The following is a 20501-nucleotide window of genomic DNA, read 5'->3' on the forward strand; positions in this document are numbered from 1 at the left end:
ACCCTTTGTACGCCCATCGATATTCCGTTGGAACATGTAACAGAGGAATGGGGAGAAGGAGTGGCGGAGGTCGATAAAGAATCTACGTCTGAGTTAGAGAGACTGTCTTTCAATTACAAATTCACGTTCAAACCGATTTCGTTAAGCCGTTAGTATTTTATGTAAAGTTATTCGATCAAAAGAGTGTCTAACTCGCCAACGCACGGATAATAGACCAAGATTAAAATATTACGTAATTCGATCATAGCCCCTGCGATATACGACATACTTCGTATAAACGTGAGACATTTATTCGACCGGTTAATAAGGTGTCAATGTAACCCCGACAACCTAAATCCTACGGACCTAACCCCAACTGAAACGTAGATATCATAATCGTGTCAAGCTTGACGCGAATCGTACAGCAGAAGGGAACACGATCCAGCATCCATGGGTCAGAGAGAAATAAAGGAATTCAGGAGGACAACGGTGAAAATGGACTGGTTTCTTCGGTCGTGCGATAGCAGGGACGATGGGAGGAGTATCGAAAGTTGGAGTGCACGAGACTGCCAGGCATTAATCCCGTTTAGCCGGGGTTTATTGCCCGCGCGAAGTAAATTGGTAGGGCCCGCGCTAAATACCAGGAATACAGTTTCCATCGGCTATGGCCACCGAGGTTTATCCGAGTCCCTCCCTGATCCCTGGTTCCCTGCATCTCTGTCTACGCCAGTCGAGATCCGGCTAAAGGGAGAACGACGCGACGAGAGCGAAAGGGCGCGCGTGCTCGAATTGGAAAACGGTGCACCGGATGGATGCGTCTGTACGGTATACTACCCTTCAGAAGTATTTCCGCACCTTTGTTTCCACGGCCATTCTCTCCGCTCTGGTGAAACGTCGCGCACCGAGTGTCGATGAGACGCTTGCCCAGCCCATTATTCGCTCTCCATTCGCGGAAACGCCAATTGGAACCAATGTCCAACTGTGCTAACGGTGGCAAAGGAAAGCACCTAAAGTGACCGAAACGGGACGAGAAAGGTCTAACAGATCCGCAGACATTAACTAGCCCTGCCATCTCTGTCACTACTTCGCGCTAACTTCCTCGACTAAGTAACTAATGTTATTAATGTACTAGGTTGTTCGAAAAGTGTCTTTCTTTCGCAAACGTGTTTTTTTTTTTTTTTTTACAACAGCGCAGCTTTATACAAACGTGAAACCAAGTCTGTGAAATGTCGCGGTGTTTATCTCAACAGAACAAAATGGATCGTACGTAATTCGACGAAATAATATAAAACAAAAAACGTTATTTCCTCATAAAACGAAAGAAACTTTTCGGACAACCTAGCAGCTGGAAGATAGCTAGATTTTCCTAAAAATAAACTTCCTATAAAAAGTGTCTGCACGTACTCTTATTTTGCAGCGAACAGTCTTTTATCGAAGTTATTAAACTTTAGTAGTCGTATTAAAATATCACTACCTGATAGCGACGAACATAATCAATTAATCAATAACAAATCATTTTTATGCTTGACATCCAGCCAATTAGTAAAACGCTATTCTAGTTTGATCCGATGACAGAGAATGATCGATTCTACAAAATCGAAATTTTGCGGTTAACGTATCCATTATACCAAATACTATATACTTATAGTCTGTAGTGTAGTCGCAAACACCAGCGAACGCAAACGAAACGAGTGTCCCCGCTTGACTAGCCGCGTGCACGAGGGTCGGAAGGTACATAGTTATTGCATTAACTCATCATTGTCATTTTTATCACGTGCCCACTTGAATCAACAACGTTGCTGGTCCCCGCGTTGCCCCGTGTACTGGTCCGCGTCGCTCATCTGCGAGCCGCCTTTCTCTACTCGACCCCTCGAAACCTGTCCGCTTGTTTTCGCGCAACTCTTGAACTCGACCCAGCCCTACACCGGGGGTGAATTCGCGGTGCTTCGGTCCCCTGTGTCCCCTACGTTTCCTGCTCTCTGTTGGATTAGCCGCTAACGACTCGTGTTACTCGTTTGCAACGCAATTTCGCTCGACTCTCCTAACCCCCTCTCCCCTTTCTCTATCGCGTTCTCTCTATCGCGTTTCGCTGCTCGCTCTATTCGCGTTTCCAACGAATGCCTAATTTTTTTTATTCGTCGACCATGAGAAACGATAGATTACGAGAGGAGAATCTGTATGCAGATTCGGTGGAAATCAAGAGAGAGTTTAAAAACATCGATCGCGCGTCTAGTACGACTTTTCTTCCATATTTTGTTAACAATGACAATTAATATCTCGATGATATTTCGAAGGAGAATTGGATACTCGTTTCTGAGAAGTCGTTTTAAGGATTGAAGGCCATCGAGTCCAGTCGAGAAAAGGACGACACGCCGTAGGTTTTTGCGCTATTTTATTCGCCGTCGGAGATATCCTCAAGCGGCTTTGTTGCGACCGACATGCACCGTAATAAACTTGAAACGCGCAGGGAACGAAGACGGTGTAAAGAGTAAATTTCAAAGGGAATTCGAGAGAAGGTGACGGTCATATGAATGCTTCCAAGACGACACGACGGTCCGACTTACTCTCCGGCAACCCTGAGAATATTGTTTATTCAGGATCTAGGGCGGAATGGCCCTCGTGGCGAGACGTACGCGCCAGCCAGGTAAATATCGATAATCCATAAGCACGAGCACGTATCGAGTTTTATGGTATTACTAGCAGCCTCGTCCTATCGTCGACGTCTCGAGAGTTTCTGAGGAGTTTGCACGAGGAATTTCGAGCCGCCACGAAATTCCATCGAACCTCTCGCGACGACGAGGCTCGGTACGTCATTGTACGTACACTCTGCGTTACTATCAACGTTGCTCGTACGAATTAAAATAAAAAGTCGTCAAACCACAAACACAACATGATAGGTTTCCCAGAAAACGCAGATTTCCCAACGACCCAAGAGACTTCGAGCAGACACGATTCAAATCACGAGAATCTCAATTATTTGGAGATCAAAGCGAATGACGGTCCAGGATGGTTTCGCGTCAGATGGCGATAAAGCTTGCCTAGCAATGGCCAGGCGAACGAGCAGGATTAATTAAGGTCGTTTGTTCAACGATTTGCGCCGAAATCGCGCTGGACGAGCGCTCGCGCGGCCCACGCCGGCACGGCCAAGGAACATAACGAATGGGTATCGCGCGCGCTACCAGGAACCGGTAATGCTGGGGGACATTGCACGAACCCGTCGCTCACCATTACTAAGCATTGTGTCTGCGGTTCCAGGCGATTTGTACCCTTGCCGACCACGCGTCAGGGACATTTATTAAAGCGGCACCGGTTCGACAGAGCGCCAGGGCGACAGGCACACACACACAGAGAGAGAGAGAGAGAGAGAGAGCGTGGGAGAGAGAGGAAAAGAGAGATAAAGGGAGCTGGATCATTTCGTGCAGCCTCTGACCCTCCAGGGACTCGTGATCGTCGAATGTTCGAGCGCGGAGTTGCGCGACGTGTCGCAACTTTCCATATTAAGTTTTGCCGTTTCCATCCCGTAATTGGTCTTTATTTTACTTTGGTTCTCGCGATAATTCGACTTAAGGTGATTTTCTCGGATGAAAGACGGCGCTGGCAGAACCGATCGCCGGTTCGTTAAGATAAAGTTGAAGCTGGAAATTAAAACGCCAAGTTGGAGCTTACGAATGGCCGATGAGAATGACAGAAACGACGATAAAATTCGCAGAAGGGGTTCCGCTTGGAACTGTGGTTGCTTTCCGTCCGGAATCGTGTTACTCACCCGCGATACACAGGAAGCCCCGACACACCGGACGTGTTTGCCGAAATTAAACAACGTTTCCTCGGTGCTGGGTAGGCGTGCAGTTCCCCGCAACCTGCTAGTCGGATCTCGTCCCATTTAGTTTCGCTTACACCGAAATATTCATCCACCGGTCATTTACCAGAAAGTGAATATATCGTTCCTCTCGTTCGTCGTGTCATTCACGCGAGTCTTTGTCTGCACAGTCTACGATTGCTTTATTAGAAACCAAAGAAGAAGCAAAAGCTGAAAGAAGAAGAGTGAAAAAGGGAAGGCACGAAGAAGGAAAGGGTATAATCGAGCGATCAGTGCGTTTCTTAGTCTATAGCTATTAAAATCCTTCGTGAATTTGCTATTTTAGGAAGCGTTGGAGGAATGAAAATTGAAACAAGAGGAAGCTGCGCAGGTTCGCGGCCGTCAAATACGCGCCGCGAGGCCAACTTATTCGCCGGCTAACAAGATGGTAGCTACAGGGGTGTTTAGTGGAACCACGGCTCGTTAAACCGCTTAGAATGGGTAATTACGATAGAAACTTTGCGAACGAGCCGGCGAGAGAATCTAATAGAAGCTCGTGCAGGAAATACACGGCTTGTATGCTGAACAAGCGCGTCTGCGCGCAAGAAGCATTGTCAGTAGCATCTGCCCTCTCGTTTAAAACGAAACCGTGCACACGCGAATCGAGGTGCGCGCTTTAAATCCCCCGGACACGCTTTTCAGCCCGACCATGCCAATTGAATCGTGTACGAACGAACGAAGCGTGCTGCGTGAATTTCACTGTAATTCTACGTGGCATCGAGAGGGGGCGCGGTCGTTTTCTCTGGAATTTCTCATTTGTACGATGGAAATCCGGTCGGCCAATAAATTTTTGCTACGCGAGAACTTCATATGTAGCTGGGAAAACGCGTGACAAACGGGGTACGTGTTTTCACCATGACTTTTGTCTCGCCGAATAAATCTCTCTACGTTGTTGTAAATCGACTGGCTCGAACATAATCCATTCGATCTTTCAATCGCGTACACCATTCCGTTATTCTTTCCACAATTGTGGACACACTTTTGCGAGCCACCTGGCGTTCACTTTGTTATTAACTTTTTACTTTGTGAATCTAATAGCTGCGCTATTTCGCCACTGAATACGTCGTCTTTTACAACTTATGAAAACGTCGGTTATCCACGAAGCGGCTAATGCCTCTTCTTTTTCTGTACTCGTTTTACCAGAGGTTACATTAACGATAAACTCGGCGGAAAATAAAAGCTGTTCGTGACGCTTTGACCGCGATTACGAGTTTCGGTTCGAACGAACACACCCTGTCATTAGTTGATGGCGGCATTTGACAAACGGCAGGTGGCAAGCGACGAGCCGCTTCCGTAAAAATATACACTTAGCCGGGCAAATAATTCGGCGGCTCGTCAAGCGAACGCGTTCCTTTACGGATTAGCCTGTCAAAACTAACGTCCGCGTACGAACAGCGTGGAACACGCGGTTCGCGTCGGCCACCGGTGTCTTCCATCATCCTCCCATCCTTCCTTTCCCCCTCACTCCTCTTACGTTCCTAATAAATTCACAGGCTCGTAAAAGCGTCTCCCGGCGTCCCTTGGCTCATACCGCCATGAAATTTCGAATAAATTCACGCGGTAAAAGTGCTAATGCGCGCGACCTCTTTCGAGCCGAGTACTGTTCCTCCGAAATTACCGACCCTTGCCACGTGTAAACTCGTCGAAGACAGGTGCGCGATCCCCTGAATAAAACAGAGTACAACCCCCGCGCCCAACTTCTAACTGCTCTCCATGTTTTACGATACGTGGCCCCGGCTGAAAATCCAGTTTACAAGCGATCAGGGGAATTCCAGTAGGAAGTATCGTAAAACTTCGACTATCGGCGCGAGCCCAGCTATATCGACGATCGCCAACACGGCGCGCAGACTATCTGAGCAATTAGGGGGAAAAAAAGAAACCGTGGAAAAGTCCGAGGAACAAACGTGGGAGGAAAGAGAGAGAAAACCGATAGGAAAAGGATCATCCCTGATGGTAAAGTCGATACGTTCGTGACTAGATAACGGGATAGACGTAATCAAATAAGAAACTCATTCGGAATACAGGTTTCACGACCATGGTGATACATCATCCATAATGAACGAGCGTGGAAGGTACGTGTGGAAGCTCGTAAATAACGCACGGCTGTCGAGCGTTCTTCAATCCGAATCGACACGTCGACGTTACTTCAGCATTCTAAGAGCTTGATGATATGTGACGTGCAAACGAGCGTGTCCCAGATTTTTTTTTCTTCGTGTTTCATCCGGCAGCTAGGAAACGTGAGTAAACGCAGCGAGAAGAACGAGCAGTTGGATGTATGTGGTAATTATTAATTAGTTTGTCTAACGTGGCGCAGTCCACGAGAGAATGCACGCGGTTTCTCGGCTTGACCGAGATGAATCAAATAGGAATTCAGTTTGAAATACTTTTCCCGACGGGTGCAGCCGCGCCTCGCCTGAAGGCGGGCCCCGATGAATGCGTGAAAACGTTACGCTTTTCTAAGGTGAAACCTAGGCTTCGCCGCGGCTCCACTCACGCAGCGAGTTTCCCTTTGTTTCATAATTTCAACTAGCGACTGAGCACTAGAACGTTAAACGTGCCACGATTTTCTACATCCTTTTTCGCGTTAGATTCCCACCGTTTTCAAATGCGCATGCTTAATTACTTTTGGCGACGACGACGTATCGCTTATCGTTGAACGTGTACGTCCAACGAATTGTACTTTCTGCTGCCATATCTTCGTACGTCAGGAAAGATCTGTGACATGTGGCAGAATAATCGCATTACCATCTAAAAATGGAAGCTCGTTAAAACTTTAAAGAATTCATGCGCGAATTCTAAATGAATACGAATCCAGCGACGAGTAGATAAGTCCAGAAATAGCGAGCCAAGCTGATCGAATAATGGAGCGACGTTAATACACGCGAAAACAGAGGAAACTTGATATGCAGTATCGAGCGGATTTTCAATGGTTTGATACATGCTATTTGATTAATTGACTCTCCGTCGCTCGTTCGATCGCGTATATTTCCGGATTTCCGTATGAGATGGTAAATGGAGCGAACTTGGAAAATTCGCGCATCGCTGGAGAACGCGAAGGAAGAAGGGACCGAAACGATAACCGACGATCGATAGTTTCACGGGCCAACAACAAAATAATTCCGTGGCTCGTTTCCTCCTAGCTACTGTCACTCGTCTGTCCGCCAATTTAATTGCACCTCCACTGAAATCCGATCAAACCTCGTTCGCTAATTAAACGCTTTTCGGCCGTTTGGTCGTCATCGTGCCGAGCTATATTTACATCGCAGCAACGGCGGTCCCGCAGGCCTGAAAAACGACAGTCCAAAAGGTGTGCGCGTAATTATCCTCCACACATTCTCCTTGCATCCTCTGTTCACGCTGTGTCACTTTCTCTGCCAAATTCACGCCACATTGTCTAGCAATTTCGATAACAGACTTTGTCAGGCACCTTGTTTGTTGCTTGACGGATACCGTATCTCAGGAGATAAGGTCGAACTTGATCAGACAGGTGCATTATATTCTTCAAAGGGAATCCAAGAGATTAAAATGTATCGGTGATTGTGTATTTACCGTTCGGGTTTTTAGGAAACGTTCGCTCACCGAAGATCGTTAGGAAGGCAATCTGGCCAAAGGTGGTTCGACCGCGGTGATCGTAGCCAGGTTCCCTTCGACCAAGCTGCTTTGTGCCGCCAGCGCGGTAGCACAGCACTCTATCACGACACGCAAAATCCTTAATTATTATGCAGCAAAGCGAATCAGGAATCCGGATAATGCCAGCAGTCGAACTGCCGTACATACTGGCCCGTACGTAAGGGTTTACGTAGAACGGTTCAGAAGGGGCCGGAGGAGTCCCTAAAACCGCAGTGACCTCCAATTATCCTGTGGGTACCACGTGGGCCACGCGGTACCCATGCTCCCTACGGACCGTCCGCAAACACCCCTATGTCGGTCTTCTCACTGCCTATAACGCCCCTCGGATTAATTCATTATTAAAATAACCCCATTCGGCCCGAGTTTGTTATGGCGCTCTATTAGAGCGGAATCGCCTAAAATCGAATTAGAGCCTCGCCAGACTGTCATTTTTAGCTGTATAATTTATCGTATCGAAACGATTCTTTCGAAGATAAAATTCGTTTAGAGAGAATTTTAAAATACCGCAGGATGTTCATAAAACGAGACGATCCTTTCGAGTCCAATAATACGCACAATTGGTCAGGACTCGCCTAACCAAAGTTCTATCCTACGGGTCATGGCTCAGGTAAAATCAAAAGTCCTCATTACGTATTCCGAGGTCAGAGAGGGTTTCTCCCTCGGCAACTCTCTGCCGTCTTGAACCGAGGAGGGACCAGAGGCCACCTAAAACCGGACATTTCAATAAACCCTAGCAAACGCGCGGGTTTAAGCCACTGACCGCGACGCGTCTTGGTCAGCAGCTTCCTCGATCAAATTGCGCATGTCCTCGCGTCTATCTCCAGGGCACGCTGCGAATAACTGCGATCGATCGATCCATCCTGTGGCAATAGATGCTGTATTTTCTTTTATTACCATTGAAAATATGTAAGAACCTATTAATAAGGAAATACTCTCGAAGGAAAAATCTGTCTGTCGAGGAGAAGGAAGGGAGAGAAGAGCCGCGAATGGGCTATTAATAAATGAATAATGCCGAGGGTGGTAAGTGGTAGTCGAGACGCATCGAACAGCCCATAAAACTTTCCTTTTCCCAGGGTGACGGGACGCCGTTCCCCCGTACGCGTCGATTCTCTCGAATTAGCGAAATGATTTCCGGGGGAAAACTTTCCGCGCCGCGCGTCCACGGTCACTTTCTCCCCTATAAATCTATCTCCCCTATTCGCGACCCGCGATTGGCCCCCTTGCTTCTCGGCTGGGTCGATTCGCTCGCTAAAATTCGATCCATTCGTCGTCGGAATAATCCTACGGAGAAACGAATTACCGCGTCTGATTGGAACGAACTCGACCAGAAGCTCGTCGCGTGTTGTTAACAAACTTCGTTAACAAAGTACGGGAAAATGGGAAGCGTTTGTCTAAATCGACCGAATTGGAAAGGTAGCTATGTTCGTTCGGACTGATGGACCGTACAGAAACAGATTAAATTTGAGAACTTTAGCGAAGTGGAGGACCGCGTACGTTTGAGGAAAAATTAGAAAATTTTTCAGCCAGGGTAAAACACATCTCGGTAATGAAATTATTTTCGATGAAAGTTCCTAATAACGCAAAAAATATATTTCATCGTTAAAACTTTATCTGGAAAGGTTTTTCCGTTTTTCCCGTTTCTTTTACGATCCTATTGCGACGGGAACGTACTGTACGGGGCAGGAATGAGATTAAAAAATATTTCCCATCGGTGCAAAACGAATCGTCTCGATCGCGACTACGTTCCACTCGTCCGGCTTTAAAACTTCATTTCCCGGCGTTCATTTCCGACCCCCGTTGTTCCTTTCCGGCGAGTCGAGTGCCACGAACAGGGGTTTCCACGTACGAAGCACGCGCGCGAGTTCGCCCTCTTTCTCGTCTCTTTGTCTTAGAGGTGATCGAGTTCGTAAGAGAATTCCCGCTTGTTTTCAGAATGGGAACTACGAGCATCGGCCTGATCACGGTTCATTTCGCCCGGCTCTCGCGGCACTGGCCGCAAGCCCGGCTACCATTTTCCGTCTCTTCGTCTCTCGTACGCTCGTCCTTCTTTCGCATCGGCGAACCAGCCTCGAGGAAGAAGAGAAAATTGTTGGTACACGGTCGTACGAGCCCATAAAAATCACGCTCCTCTCTTTTCCTTCCACCGATGGATTATTGACTTTGCGTTTGTCCGACTCGGAGGCTGAATCTTCCCCGACTGCGCCAGCGTCCTGTCCAATCTGCCCATCCATGGTTTTTCTTTCGTAGATTGAGGCCACACGGGTCGCATATTGGATCGAGATTCGCCGGAAATCACAATGTTTACCTTCTGAGAGTCCCGGCCTCCGGCTCGACCTCTTCATCGCCCCGATTCAACGAGAAAAAGATTTCGGGAGCGACGAACGTTCATATTAAATTGTAATCGATAAATTCCTTTCTTGCGTTTCTATCCATTCCAATTTACCACAATTATACGATAAAATGTTCCATTTCTCTCTCACAATGAATTCGTCTACCTCGCCGCAACCTAACGAGGATATCGACGATCTTAACAAGAAAAAAGGAAGATCGTTCAGAAGCTACGAACGTGTTTGGTTGCACGCGAAGCGGCGCGCAATTTGCTCGGTAGATGATGCCGTGGAGCCGAAACAGGAGTTTATACTTAAATGACGAAACCAGAACACAGCTTTGTCGCATCGGCTGGAAGCCAAATTGGAAGCCGACAGCGCGACTCGAAAGTACCGACGGCAACGGTACGGACAGACAGACTGACAGACGACCAGAGGAGCACCGTTAAAGTCTCTTGCATCCTGTAAAACGCTCGCACGCGAGAGAGAAGCAACGAATCTGGCTACCGGTCGCGGCAGAGACGGCTCGCGACTACACGAGCAGAAAGCCAAAGCAAAGCCACGTTTGGCCAGTATTAGACGCGCCAACGGCCGGTTTAATTACTCTCTTCATAGAGACACTAAATATTCGACTGTCTGTGAGGTGGCCGACCGGACTCGACAGCTGCGCGCATACTGCCGTCCCCGTCTCTCATAGAAACGATAATTACGCGGGCAAAGCTCGCCTACCATCGCCGCACGACTGTCACGTTACCTGTCTAATCCTGACTTCGATCGTTCCTCGCTCGATTTCTCTCGATTCGCCGTCATTCTGGTTGCCTCCCTTTGCGCGGATTAAAGTGCTCGCGTCAGAAGTGAAAGGAAATTTTCAGGTAAAGAGGTTGAATTGATACTAAACCAAGATCGATATTTCCGCGATCTTCAATGGGAATATACAGGTATAGAGAAGAGGAACGCACAAAGATTCACCAAGATCTTTTACAACTTCATTTACTGTCAGGTAAATTTGTTTCCGACTTTTCTCCAGTACGTTCACGCCTTCGACTCCTAATTGATTCGAAACGCGTGTGTCGCGTTTGGCGACAGAACTTCTCTTTTCAAACTTTTCTTCGTGCAACCGAACCCCATGGAAATCTCGTTTCCCGAGCAAACGTGAGCTGTCGCACACGTACACGCGCGAAAGCCGGACGGAAGCTAGGAGAGAGAAAAGACAAAGCTGGAATACGCTGCGAAATAATATAGCTCGTCTTTTAAAGGAGACAGCTTCGACTCTCTCTGTCTCTATGTATATCTGTTCGCCTACCAGCCATCTTCTTCCTCATTCGACGACCTCACCCCGTTTTAATTAGCTTCACCGACTGGTAAACAACAAACCCTTATTTCTCATGAATTAATTTTCAACAATTCCAACCGGGTTGCGCTGGCTCACGCGCAGCACCAGCTTGCTGCTAGCTCCCGCATCGGCCGCTTTTATTCCGCGAAGAAGGGTTCGCGTCTCGCTGCGTAACGAGCATCCCCTTTGACGTGCTAGTATCTAGTGCACTGGTTGGCTTCCTGAAATATCTGGGACACGTTGCCTCGTCCGTGCGTTTCTTAACAGCAAAGAAACAATGCTGGAACGAGGCTAACGCGATTCTGCGACTCTTTGTTCGAGGAACAAATGATAATAACATATTTTTCTAAACGAGGTTATCTTCACGATCGAAGTTTCGCTTCAGTCCACCTGGATAGTTTGCAGTAAACTATATCGTTATGGCTGTTCTCCGTGGATATCCCAACATAGTTCATTTCGGCCGACGCGAAGGTGAATCATCGTCGGGGGCGAATATTCAAGCGAGCAGGTAATCGCGGTAAGGAGGACGCATTGCGATGGAAGAAAATTTGAGCGAGAACGGGAAGAGGAAGGCGAAGGGGTAGAGCGGATAGGAGAGCAACCACGGCTTATACCAGCGCGAGACGCTCATCTGCATTTCAATTCGCGCGCCCTCGCCAAGATTTCCACGCTGCACCCTGGACGTCCTGTACGAGCGAGCACGCGGCCTCGCTTCAACACTCTAGAGCTAGAGAGAAGGTCGCGTGTCTGCAGTGGAATCCGATACGATGGATTTGGGATTGCCACGAGGTCGTTTCGAGCACACGCGGTTCTAAGCTGAACGATGGACGAACGAGTCGGAAGCCAAGAGCCTTTCCGCCTTGAACCAACTACACGTGTTCCTGTCTCTGATTAAACTATCGGCTCATGGAAACACTATTTTCTGGCTGACGAATGGATAGCATTGGTTCGACTAATATATGCGAAGAATTCTCTATAACTTAGGTGAAAAGTAAACTTACCTTGCCGACACCGGTGAGCTCCTTGACGCCTATCCTCCGCAGAAGAGCCGGAGGCGCTGGAGGAGGTGATTTGAGAAGAAGGGCGGCGTATCCATTCGGAAAGATTGGTTGCTCGTCGGAGCCGATGTTCTCGTCGCCGGAGCGACGTCGACGATGGGGGCTCGATGAAAGGTTTAACTTCTGAGCTGCTCTGAAATGTAAACAGGATACAGTATATTATAATACTGCGATACCGATCCATCCTTGATATTACCATAAACCACATTAACTCGCAAGAACGCACCGAGTAAATCACGGAGGCGCAACGCACACGATCTCGCGTGTCTAATAAACTTTTCACAGGATGGAATTCGCCGGGTACAGACACACAAGGCACGCGCTGTGAAATCGAGGAACCGCTTAAATCTCAGGAGAGAAGAGCGCCGCGCCGGCAGACGGTCGTTCGTTCGTCTCGAACGTTTCCTGCGATGCCTATCTCGAAGATACGAAGGAGCCGTAGGAAAGGGTCGCTGGATCGCAGAAGGTATGCGTCTCGAGGGTGACTGGGTGACATACTCCGCGAGGCAGGCCGGTAATCAGCGAAGGTAATGTGCTGGAACCCCGTGCGCGTAGCAGGGCACCGCGTTTAAAGGGGTGCGCCACCAGAAACTCGTCGAGTGAGATAGAGAGAGACAGACAGACGAACGAACAGAGAGGGAACAGGGTAAAGAGGTATAACACTGGGACCGTAGGGCTCACTTTTGGCGGGGCAGAGGACGTTTCAGGGGCTTGGTCGCCCTAACTTCTCCAGCCCTCGGGCCTCGTTAACCCACGCTCTGTGAAATTGGAAATACCAACGAGAGAGCCAACTCTCTCGCCCGCCCCTCGCCCACTTCCGCTCTCGCTCCTTCTTTCCCGCTCCATCGTACACGCAGTCCTCGTTGCGGTGTACGCGTACAAGCATTTGCAACCGCCCTGTAGGGCGTCATAAAAAATAGAAAGGACCGTGAACACGGGGGTGGACACGAACCAGTTATCAACGTTCCCCATCAGCCACGACTTCCGGGCCGTATTACTCGTCCGAATAATCCGCATCGTTTGCCTCGCCTCTTCATGGACCGAGGCTAATAGTCTCACGAGAAGATACCGTGCGCCTGGCAATCGTACTGGATGGCATGATTTTTTAACGCAACCACACGGTGCAACGACGACGGGACGTAAAAAATTCGCTACCGAGCTGAAGTGGTTCAGCTGGTGGAGATAAATTTTTGGCGGTGCCGGACGGTACGTACAGTTGACTGAATAAAAGTGTCGCTTTACTCGTTCAACTATCGCTACGATCTACAGCGAGTTTATAGTTTTTTCTACTATTTTCTATTATAGTTTATTCTTTTATTTTCGCGGCAGGACCATAAAAAACGAGATTGTTTCGACGACTTCAAACGGACGATTGATCTTCAATGAAGTATCGTAAACGATAGACGAGAGCCAATAACGTATCGTGACACGCGAATGACTATCGTAAAAATTATTCGTTTTTGAGCTCGCCGATCAACGACACCGTTGCCCATCCTAACGAGTTGCAACCGCGAAATCATCGCGTCGTTCGTCCCTTCCCCAAACGGCGGGACCCCCGGCATTTCGACTTTTATGCCCGTTTTAATTATTTGCTGTCCCCTTCGGTGTCAGTTGTCAGCCACGATTTTACGAACCGAAACTCGAACGAACGAATCGGCGCCGTTCGAATCCACCAACGATTTTCCAAACCGTTTTTACTGCCTGCTTTTTTATTCGGTCACCGTCGATTTTTCAGCTACGCTCGACGATGCGTGCAACTGATCGTTGGCAGGAATCGTGATGTCGATAATCGAGGCGCCGACGAGCCATCGAGACGTCAACGTTGCGGTGTAGGAAAGAAAACTCGTTCGTAAATTGGTGACAGTCTCCTGGATGACCGTCGATCGCTCGTCGAGTAGACGAAGGGACGCGAGAAACTTATTTCACTCGGTCAAATATTTAAACGAGAAAAGTAAGTTTCGACTGGAGGGAAACTTCGGATACTTTGAGACAGCCAGACGTCAGAGTCAACAGTATGATCGAGGAAATGTACTTTGCGAGCAAGTCCCGTCCACGCGTCACTTTTCTGTTTCGTTCCATGCAGTCTACTTTAATTAAATTCCTTAATATTTGGTTGGTCGGAAGAGAGAGTAACATGACGCTCCTGTTCGGCAGATTAATATTGTTGGAAAGATATCGCAAAGAAAGATATAGCAGCCCCTTGATTCATTAGCATTTACAAACCTGTTGCGAACAGTACGACTGTACTCCAGCGAAAGGAAACTCCAACGAATATCGTTGAACACGTAGCGTACAAGAGAACACGCGTATGACACTTGTAAAGAACTGTAGAGCTATGTCGTAGATCTGTCTGAAATATGACAAGCTCGAGGGTATTTTACATCAAACACGCTAAATATAATCAAGTAGTGCTTCGGGTTTTTCTCGCGGCAGAATTTCATCAAAGAAAATGCCTGATACTCCAGCGAACACGAAGGTCTCCCCTTTCGAAAGAGAAAAAAAAAAAATTCGGTCGCTTCTTTCATCAGCCGTAGCACGTTTCGAGAATCTGAAAACGAAGCGGCAGGGCCGGAGGACGCAGGTGCGCATCGCGCAAACGCAATCTACACATCAATCACGAGGAACAGATGCGTACTGGTGCTCGCGTGTTCTCAATCTTCGACGAGAGGTCATTTTCCCGTGTCTCTTTAATCGACGATCACCTGCGATATCACGAATGATAGAAAAATTCTAGCCACTTATGAAAGAGATCAAATGACCTCGCGGGAGCAGTAGCCAATTTGAAATCATAAAGATAGAAATGACTACGCTTCGCTAATTGATTGTTATATGTTGAAGTGGTCACCGCTTCTAAGAAAACTCTACATCTGGTCTTTTTTAGTTTTCTCAAGCACCGAAGCCATCGACAGCGTGTAGACAAAAGACTGCGACGAAGGCAGACCATAAACGGTAGACAGGCGACGTTGGCTTCTCGGGTTTTCAGTTATTGGGTAACACAGCTAGCGTGTGGATCTGGACCAGCTCAAATTGTATTCTTACTTATAATTACACTTCTATTTAAATATATTTTCTACCTTACAATCTATCCACGAGTTTCTCTGTTTACGCATCGAATAACCTCATCGCTATATAAGTGTTACAACAAATACGATAGTGTGGAAATATTTTTTTATGTCTCCTGTATTTGTTTCTTAGTTGCATGGGACTAACACAGCTGCGACTTGCTATTGATTCCCTGGCTGACAAAGTGAATGAGTTAAAAGGCATTAAAACGGCGAACGCTATAAAAATGTTCGCGTAATCCGATTGCAGTGGCATCGATCATACGTCGCTGACCGTGTCCGACGTTGACAGAGCCCGTCAGGGCCTCGCGTCTCGCCGCCACGGTCATAAATTTTCCCTCTCTTTCTCCTTCCTCTCTATTTTTTTCCTCCCTTCCTCCGCCGCACTCGCTTCTCCGTTTTATATCGTAACGAAAGCATCGAGGAGCAAAAAGAGAGGCACACTCGTAATTCGCGCGGAAATTACACGCTTAATTCGCGATGTTATTTACGAGCGAGCGGACACTGGCGCCCTCGACCGCCCTTCGTCCTTCTCCGGCCAACCTTCTTGGCAACTCGCCACGTATCTCGGCTTAATCAAGGAAATTATGGCGCGAAGCGCTTTAAACGTCGGGGGCCGTTAGCAAGGTCGCATATCTGCCGCTCCGACGCGACTGATACGCGGCTCGCTAGGAATTAAAAACTTCTAAAAAGACGCGTGCACGCGAGCTTCCACGCCCAACAGCGCCGAGAATACATCAGCCGGCTTTTTCTCTGCTATGATCTCTCTTAGGGTTGGGCACGGCCAGGCTGGAAGACAGGACGACGAAATTGATTAAAGTAATTGAGGAGGATCGTGATTCGGCAAATTAAAAACACTGTTTCGTGCGTTCGCGTTTTTCACGCGATGTGTAATTACGGTGTTTAAAATGATCAACACGTGCAAGTAGAATTTTTTATCTTTTAAGTTGAAAATAGTTTGAAAATTGCACACAATTTTCCATTTCCCATTGTTTCTCTCATTCGACTTACGCTGGCGACGGTTCGACAAACTTACCAATTCCGTTAGCTGCCTCTCTTCCCAGCCACTTGTTCATACTCCACTCTATCCAGCTACCCGGAAACGGAAAGAAAACACCGAGTATTCCGGCGGAATGGATGGAGAACATCCGAGAGGGCGCGGATAGGAGTTCGGATAAACCACATCCCGGAGGTTCGGCTGGCGTCGAAACGACAAATCCTCGTCTCCCACCTCTGGCCCTCGGTGTCCCTGATTGAATTGCCATAATCGATTCGTGAAAAATCCCGTCCACGTATTCAGCGGCCTCTCGCATTTTCTCTACATCCTACGCATTTCTATCGACTCCCCCTCTCCAACTACGTCCGCGCTTCGAACGCTCAAGATAATCAAGAGGAGACTCTTTCCGTAATACTCCTCGCGCCTACCATCCATCTGCTGTTCCAATCGATAGCTTTCAACGCGTACAGTGCCAAAATTCTTTCTCGACTACTGCCGACTGAAATTCCGAAATAAATTGTGACAAAGATTCTCAATCGAGTCATCAATTTGTCGACCACTTCGCGGATTACACGATACAGAGTTCTTCTCTTCGCGGCTCGATAGAAATAGAAAAAGTAGACGAACCGAGGAGTCATAATTTAAAAGGAGAATGGAATCACGTTTGGTTGGTAACGAAACACGCCTCAAATTTCTTCGAAGAACAATAACCATCCGGATGCGCCTTACCGCGGCGTATCGCACGCGAAATTCGCAACAACTTCAGGAAACGGGCCGTGCGTGAGAAGGCCGTTTAACTTACATGGCCGTACGTGCTCGTTCTCGTGTCGTAAATCATACGGGATGCCGGCGAATGATCAGGGTGGGGGCACGTTAAGAGAAAGGCAAAGGATGCCTCAGCTGCTTGCAGCTACTAGCTTTGATCAAATTGTTTCCACCGTTTAACATCCCTTGTAGATTTACGAGACACTCCCAGTATTTGGTCATAAAATATAGCTATCCTTTTTCTCAAAAATAATGTATTAGGTTTATTACAACGTACACTGTACAAACAAACGTGTTTTTTACAACAGTGCACCTTCATACAAACGTGAAACCAAGTCTGTGAAATATCACGGTGTTTATCTCAATAGAACAAAATGGATAGTGCGTAATTCGACAAAATAACATAAAACAGAACACATTGTGCGTCTATTATTTCCTCATAAAACGAAAGAAACTTTTCCGACTAATACTATTTGGATACGTATTAAAAAGTCAAAGAATTTTCTTCGAGAACGTCAGTTGCAAAACATTCAGGTTTCGTATTAAGAAGGTCGACGTTGACGCGAACAGCGAAACGACAGCTCGTTTCACGGGCTGAAAATCGCGATAATTCCGCAGCCTGTATACGTCGATAAAGCCGACGATAAGAATAGGATTCGCGGACGACGTCGTGATGCGACCGAAAGAAAAATGAAGCGAAAAGCTTGCGACCAAGCAAAAGCGGAAATTACGGGCTACAGATGGACCGAACCCCTTGACGGGGTCCTTCAGTAGCGAGAGCCGACTCTTTGTGATCCTGCGCAACGCGATGTGTTTCATCCTGCAGACACATTACGCTCGAATTGATAAGAACGAAACAGAAAGGAGCGTCGGCCGAGGGAAGGCAAAATCGACGGGGTTGAGGGTGGAATGATGGGGCGGAGGAGGGGAGGGGGAGGGTAGGGAAAATATCACCCAGGCTCCCTTCGATACGCGCGCCTACGTGTATATACGTACGCGAACTCGCCAAATTGATGTATATAGAAGAGGGATGAGCGCGGCTCCTCGTCCATCAGCGACGTGCACGGGGTTGGTTGCAACGAACGTTGGTGCAGGGGATAGATAGGTAGGGGCGATGTGCCGGCTCGTGGCAAGTGCAATGAAAAAAGCCGCGTATTTATCGGCCATGGAGAAAAAGTACAGAGCGGACTGGAACGGACCAGCGAGATGAAACAACGCGGGGAAGGAAAAGAAAGGGGTGTGGGCAGATTCGCGAAAAAGTAATCCCGCCGGGGGACTGTGAAATATAGTTACGCTTTCGCGTCCAGAGAGACCCCAGGGGTGTCTCGCAGTTACGTGACAGACGATCGCTTCGTTTCATAGCGCGTTACACGGGTAATTTTCCAATATTGTCCTGATTCATTCGTCGTATTAACGGCAGGATGCAAGAAGTGCCTTCTTACCGGGGATCCGTGACTCGTCTGTCTTGAGCGGCCATAAATATTCAAGAAGGCGACGACAACGATCGGGATGAAAATCGGGGAGAGCGGAGGTGATCCGACAACGCGCGAGCAACCGTGGAAATCTGATTTGTGTTACGGAAAAGTTTGATTGCCGTTGCCATCGAGAGGGCTGTCTCTCTCGTTCTATCTCTCTCTTTTTCTCTCTTCGAAGACCGTTCTCGACTACCGATCGCCTCCTCGACCACGCCTGATGGAAATATTCGACGACTTATCGTATTACTGGTGAATCCGAATCGTCTGCTAGACTTTCCACCGCTGGTAGACTTAATTTTTTGCATCGTAAACTCTACGCTGCTAGGATTCCAGCGAAGTTATAATCAAGTATGAAAAATTCGGTAGGCTTCCTTAAAAAGAAAAAAAGACCAATCGCGTTAGATTACACGCCTTCGAAAATCGAGTACCTACGTGCCCGCTAACTTGGTAAGTTGGGGCGACCGGTTTCGCGCGAATGCTTTAATTTAAAGATCGAACTTTGAGATTCACGAGGGAAACCACGACTCGTAAAATGTTCGACAATTCCCCGGAACGGCTAATGGTCGACGGAAGATCAACGATTCGACACGGTTCTAGCGACGGAAAGCGCGCATCGCTGCTGCAAATGACTATGTAAATACTCGCGGCGCCTTCGAAGCGGCGAACAAGCGTTCGCAAGTTCGCGGAAACTTGCCGGAAGAGTTATTTGCGCGCGCAGTTCCGTAGCCGCGTAGCCCAGAGAAATATGAATGCACCTGGGGATTCGCCTGGCCTTTTACCACGGCGACGTAAAACCTTCCGGTCCAGAAACGGTGGTGTTCCGTTCGCGAGCTCGTTTCGCTTCAACTTTCCGGCGTCTTCGCGAATTTCACCTACGACAGCTTTACGCGGCCCGTTCGTCACGTCGAAAACGTATTTTACAAAGCAATCTCGCAGTTTCCCGTCAAGGTTCAATTTGAAACGCGTTCACGATTCAATAAGAAAGATAATTATTTTTTAGATTGCGTAGCGAAAATGTAGATCGTTGCGTATTATTACGATAAGTAAAAAGCGAAACGACGTGAAAATTGTTATTCGTTGGTAGCGGATAGGAGGAAAAATCGTGGCGCAAAGGTCGTGCTCGAAGGGGTGCATTTCTTGGAGCGCGCGCGTCGCTGTTTGAAGGGACCGGGCATTTATTGGGCGGATAGAATTTTATTGGCGCAATATCGAGTAACTTTCATTTGTCAACAGTGACGATGCTCGTTGGCTGTCGGTTCTCTTCAAAGCGAGAGCCAGTCACATGTCGGTGGGACGAATAAATTTTCGATAAACCGACGTCGACGGGCGACGATCGCTCCGATTTCGCTGTCCCGACGACGCGACGGCGCGTATCGAATTTCCGTCGCCGAAATAACGCTGAAATATGCCACGCGCATGACAGGAACACGTCTGAGCACCGAATCCCTCAAAATAAATCATATCGTTGCCGGAAGTTTCGCTCGATATCAAGATGTTAACCCGTCGATTATCGTTCCTGTGACCCGTAAAAAGTTAGAGAACGTTGGAAAGATCGTACGGTAGTTTGGTACCGTGCGATATAAAATTCATAAACACGAAGAAGATTAACTTTGCGAAGACCAACTTCTTGCGAGACTGTTCTCGTGTGGCAGATATCGACCGCAAGACATTGAACGGTCCACGCGACGAGGAAGGAAAACAACTACCTCTGGGTTAAAGATAATAAATCGAAACTGGCAAAGCTGCCTCCGATTCGATTTCTCGAATACTCCCGTAGGGAGCGCGAGTTCGTCGACTAGTCGGTGCTCGTCTACGCGAGGAACACGTTAACAAGCGAAAAAGCGTGACGAGGGAGAGGGGATAGCGAGCTCGTAGATCACGAGGAAGCGTCGAAGCTTCGAAATATCGAGGGGTTGGAGTCTGGTTAGCATAATGTCAGCCGGGAGCGACGGCAAGAAAACGGCGGATAGGGAGAGGGAGAGGGATAGGGACCCAGGTAAGACGGTGAGGAATTTCTTA

At 47.9% G+C, this 20501-nt stretch overlaps 1 protein-coding gene across 5 annotated transcripts in view; it reads right to left on the reverse strand.

Moving 5' to 3' along the window:
- Window positions 1-20501, reverse strand: part of LOC117204671 — a 258060-nt gene that overhangs the window by 82601 nt on the left and 154958 nt on the right. For all 5 annotated transcript variants that reach the window (XR_004487117.1, XM_033442289.1, XM_033442303.1 and 2 more), the window contains one exon: window positions 12127-12316. Coding sequence is in view for 4 of the 5 variants with exons in the window: in XM_033442289.1 (XP_033298180.1) it covers window positions 12127-12316 (190 nt within the window). In the remaining variant the exon portion in view is untranslated. The remainder of the gene's footprint in view (window positions 1-12126; window positions 12317-20501) is intronic.

The sequence above is a fragment of the Bombus bifarius genome, unplaced genomic scaffold, assembly GCF_011952205.1.
Source record: "Bombus bifarius isolate JDL3187 unplaced genomic scaffold, Bbif_JDL3187 scf7180000007966, whole genome shotgun sequence".
NCBI classification, from domain to species: Eukaryota; Metazoa; Arthropoda; class Insecta; order Hymenoptera; family Apidae; genus Bombus; species Bombus bifarius.